Below are 3,500 nucleotides of genomic sequence, written 5' to 3'. Positions count from 1 at the left end.
ATTAAAACTAACTGAAACTAAACAGAATTTGAAAATTAATGAAAAATGCAAAACTATAATAACCTTGATGCCTACCCATGCCTCTACCGAACACAATAAGTTAAATTGCAGCGAGATAAACCTTCCTGCTAGATATTTGGTAATATTCATATAATATTAACTTGAATCTGAATTTATTTCTGTATAGCGGTAGAATGACTCTCTCAATTCCCTCCTATTTCAGTTTTTAGACGAGCATGTCCTGGCCCAGGGGTTTGATGAAAATCTGTTTGAGTTACCCCCCGAGATTTCCACCAAAGACGGCGTTACTCCCCCGGCCTCCACCGTCCCTGTTACAACCGACTATCCAGGGGAGTATGGCTTACAGCTTCGCTTTCAGAAATCTGGAACGGCCAAGTCTGTCACTTCCACTGTAAGTTATCCCAGGCCTAAGATCTCAAAATGTATTTGTTGATTTCTCACTGTTAGTGTCTTGTAAATGTGTTGCAGCTAATTTCAATATACAGTATGTATTGGATAACTTGAATATCTGTTGTAAACAATGTAAGACAAATTTCTTTCAAATGCAGCAACTCAAGTCTCTACTTACAGCACATAGTGTATTATTTTAACTGAATTAAACAGAATCCAAACGTAGGACCACAAATGTTGACGTTCAACAGGAATTGCAGCAGATCATCCTGCAACCAAATGTGGCGAGGAGCAAAAGTTTGAGCCCTTTTTGTAGAAGATAAGAGATTTCTACAGCTGCTGTACAGAGTTTCTTCCATCCATAGCAGAAACTCTGCTCCAGTATTGTTTCAATTCAAGTTCAATTTGATGTAACTATACAGAATTTTTAAATTTAGCGTTTTGGAAATTAAAAAGGTTTTGCTATAGTAAAATCATTTTATCAACCACTAAATTAAAATGTGTAAAACATTGAAACAGTTGTGAATAGACAGTTATTACCCTACCTTTTGGGTCGCCTTAAAAATCCATTCTTTCCTATAACTCACAGTGGCATTCATGTGGAATCTTATTCATTGTGACGATTCGCTGAATTTGAGTGGGTCACTGCGTTGGAAGAGCCAATGGTATTAATGTTTCCACTGTGACTCACCCAGCAGTGCTCTGCAGTTGGTCAGTTTATTGAGGTTAGGGTGCTCTGCCCCTGAAACTGACGCCCCCTGTAGCTTGTGCTCTGCTCTGTGGGAAAGGGGCCGTCTGGTTGTAAAGCATGGCTCTGACATGACGGGACATGTTCCTGCGCTGTCTTTCTCCAGCACACAATGGGTTAAAATGGATAAAAGCAAGGTAAAAATGTCTTAATTTGATTTGGCTTTACTTATTTGAAGAACTTAACATGGAGTTTGTTTTTCTTTTAGAGAAGAAAAAGTAGTTGAACACACATTTTATGAAACGTTAAGAATAGTGTTTGACTTTAAGTTTTGTTTTTTCCGAGACCGATCCCAGACCAGTGCTTGGCATTCGAGTCCTCACATACTGTGCTCAAAGCTCTGTTGCTGATAGCAATGTGGATGTTCTCCCTGTGCTTTCTGTTAGTATTCAGAGCTTCTGAACAAGCTGTATTGCCAGCTGGCAAAGACCAGCCCAGTTGAAGTGCTAGTGAGCAAGGCGCTTCCTCCGGGTGCTGTCCTCAGGGCCACAGCGGTTTACAAGAAGACTGAACATGTGGCGGAAGTGGTCCGCAGATGTCCCCATCACCAGAATGAAGACTGTAAGGAAAATGTTTTAGTGAAAAATTGCTTTGTTCGTACAGTGGAAGAATGTTTGTATTCGCTTAAAGAATCAGATTTGAGGCTTAATTAAAACTATTTTTTTCCCGTTTAGGCGCAGAACATCGCAGCCATCTGATCAGAGTGGAGGGCAGCCAGAGAGCTCAGTATTTTGAAGATCCGCACACAAAGAGGCAAAGTGTGACAGTCCCTTACGAGCCCCCACAGGTATGACTGCCCCACTCGATCTGTCTGAGGGGGAACTTGTCAACTACAGCAGTTATTTTTACTCATTCACATTTCCTAACATGTGAGTATATGAACAAACAGTGTTGTTATAGTATCTAATAATATGTTATTCTGGAAATTCTATGTCCAAAAAAGTACAGAAATTGTAAAACCATCTATTGATATTTCCCAAATTAAAAAAAAAAAATTGCTGCATTTAGACACCCAGAAGAGTCAATGAGGACTTGTTGTGTTGACAAGCAATGAGGACCTCATATAAATTGTTCTATTTTCCGATATTAGTTGGGCTCCGAGATAACAACCATCCTGCTCAGCTATATGTGCAATAGTTCATGCATGGGCGGCATGAACCGCAGACCCATCCTCACCATCCTGACCCTCGAGACCCCCGAGTAAGTCTTACTTTTCTTTTAACAGATGTCAGTGGGAGTGTAAATGTTTCTTCTGGGTATAAAAAAGTGGTATTGCCACAGTGTAACTGGATATCCTGGTTAGCATTTATTTTTATACCTGTTATTGTGTGCAATCTGGCTAAATATGCCCCTTTTTTTTAAGTTGTATGTTACGTTTTCTATTAGATCTTCATTTATTTGTGCTGCCCAGGAAAGCATTCTGTCCCTTACTTCTGTTCATCTCCTTCGTAGGGGACTTGTTTTGGGCCGGATGTGCTTTGAGGTGCGTGTCTGTGCATGTCCTGGTAGGGACCGTAAAACTGAGGAAGAAAATAGCACTAAGATGCAGAACGGCACCAAACAAACAAAAAAACGCAGTAAGTTGTTGCTGCAATACTTCAAATTTCAGTTTCCGTCTCTGCTTGCTTTTCCCTCGCTGACTTCACTTTTGTTTGTTCAGAGAGCGCGCCGGCCGTGCCTTCACCTCGGGCTCCTGACACGACTTCTGTGAAGAAGTCCAAGTCTGCCTCCAGTGCAGAGGAGGAGGACAAGGATGTGTATGTTTTGCATGTAAGTAAAGATACATATTGTTGTAAAGCTGGACGTCTTTACAATACGTTTTGTTCTGTTTGACTAATTCCCCTTTGATCTCTCCTGCAGGTTCGTAGTCGCGAGCGTTATGAAATGCTTAAGAAAATTAATGATGGTCTGGATTTGCTGGAAAAAGAAAGGTAAGAAGGGCATCCTTTAAAACAAAACAGCCTGAATATGAATCACTTTCATTGGGCATAACTTGTAAGTAAATTCTCTATAAAGAATATCTCAACATGGTCCATACATTTATGCTGCCACTCTGTCGTGGGCTTGGCTACAGGTGAGATTTTAAACCTAGGTGGTTATGAACATATCTCTCAGGGCCTGTTCTGACCTTTTTCTAAACATTTATCCTGAGTGATCCCATCGTGGGTGGGTGGATGGGTGTGTGTGTGGACAATATACATCACTTTCCCTTTATTCACTCAGTGGTTTCTGTGACATTAAAACAACTTTGAATCAATAGGTAGTTCTGTTCACGGTTGAGTAAGCAGTCTTTAATGTGGAGACACATTCCACTTCTCACCAATATTAGAATGTGGATTAA

General features: G+C 40.6%; 1 protein-coding gene across 2 annotated transcripts in view; it reads left to right on the top strand.

The window, feature by feature from the left end:
- The window catches only part of tp53 (tumor protein p53), a 14,699-nt gene that overhangs the window by 2,649 nt on the left and 8,550 nt on the right, over positions 1 to 3,500 (top strand). For both annotated transcript variants that reach the window (XM_032511330.1, XM_032511329.1), the window contains exons 4-10: positions 224 to 412; positions 1,546 to 1,720; positions 1,834 to 1,946; positions 2,250 to 2,359; positions 2,612 to 2,736; positions 2,820 to 2,929; positions 3,020 to 3,090. In XM_032511330.1, the coding sequence (XP_032367221.1) occupies positions 224 to 412; positions 1,546 to 1,720; positions 1,834 to 1,946; positions 2,250 to 2,359; positions 2,612 to 2,736; positions 2,820 to 2,929; positions 3,020 to 3,090 (893 nt within the window). The remainder of the gene's footprint in view (positions 1 to 223; positions 413 to 1,545; positions 1,721 to 1,833; positions 1,947 to 2,249; positions 2,360 to 2,611; positions 2,737 to 2,819; positions 2,930 to 3,019; positions 3,091 to 3,500) is intronic.

Source organism: Etheostoma spectabile, unplaced genomic scaffold (assembly GCF_008692095.1).
Source record: "Etheostoma spectabile isolate EspeVRDwgs_2016 unplaced genomic scaffold, UIUC_Espe_1.0 scaffold352, whole genome shotgun sequence".
Lineage (NCBI taxonomy): Eukaryota > Metazoa > Chordata > Actinopteri > Perciformes > Percidae > Etheostoma > Etheostoma spectabile.
The sequence above is the reverse complement of the archived record's forward strand: the minus strand, read 5'-3'. Positions and strand labels throughout refer to the sequence as shown.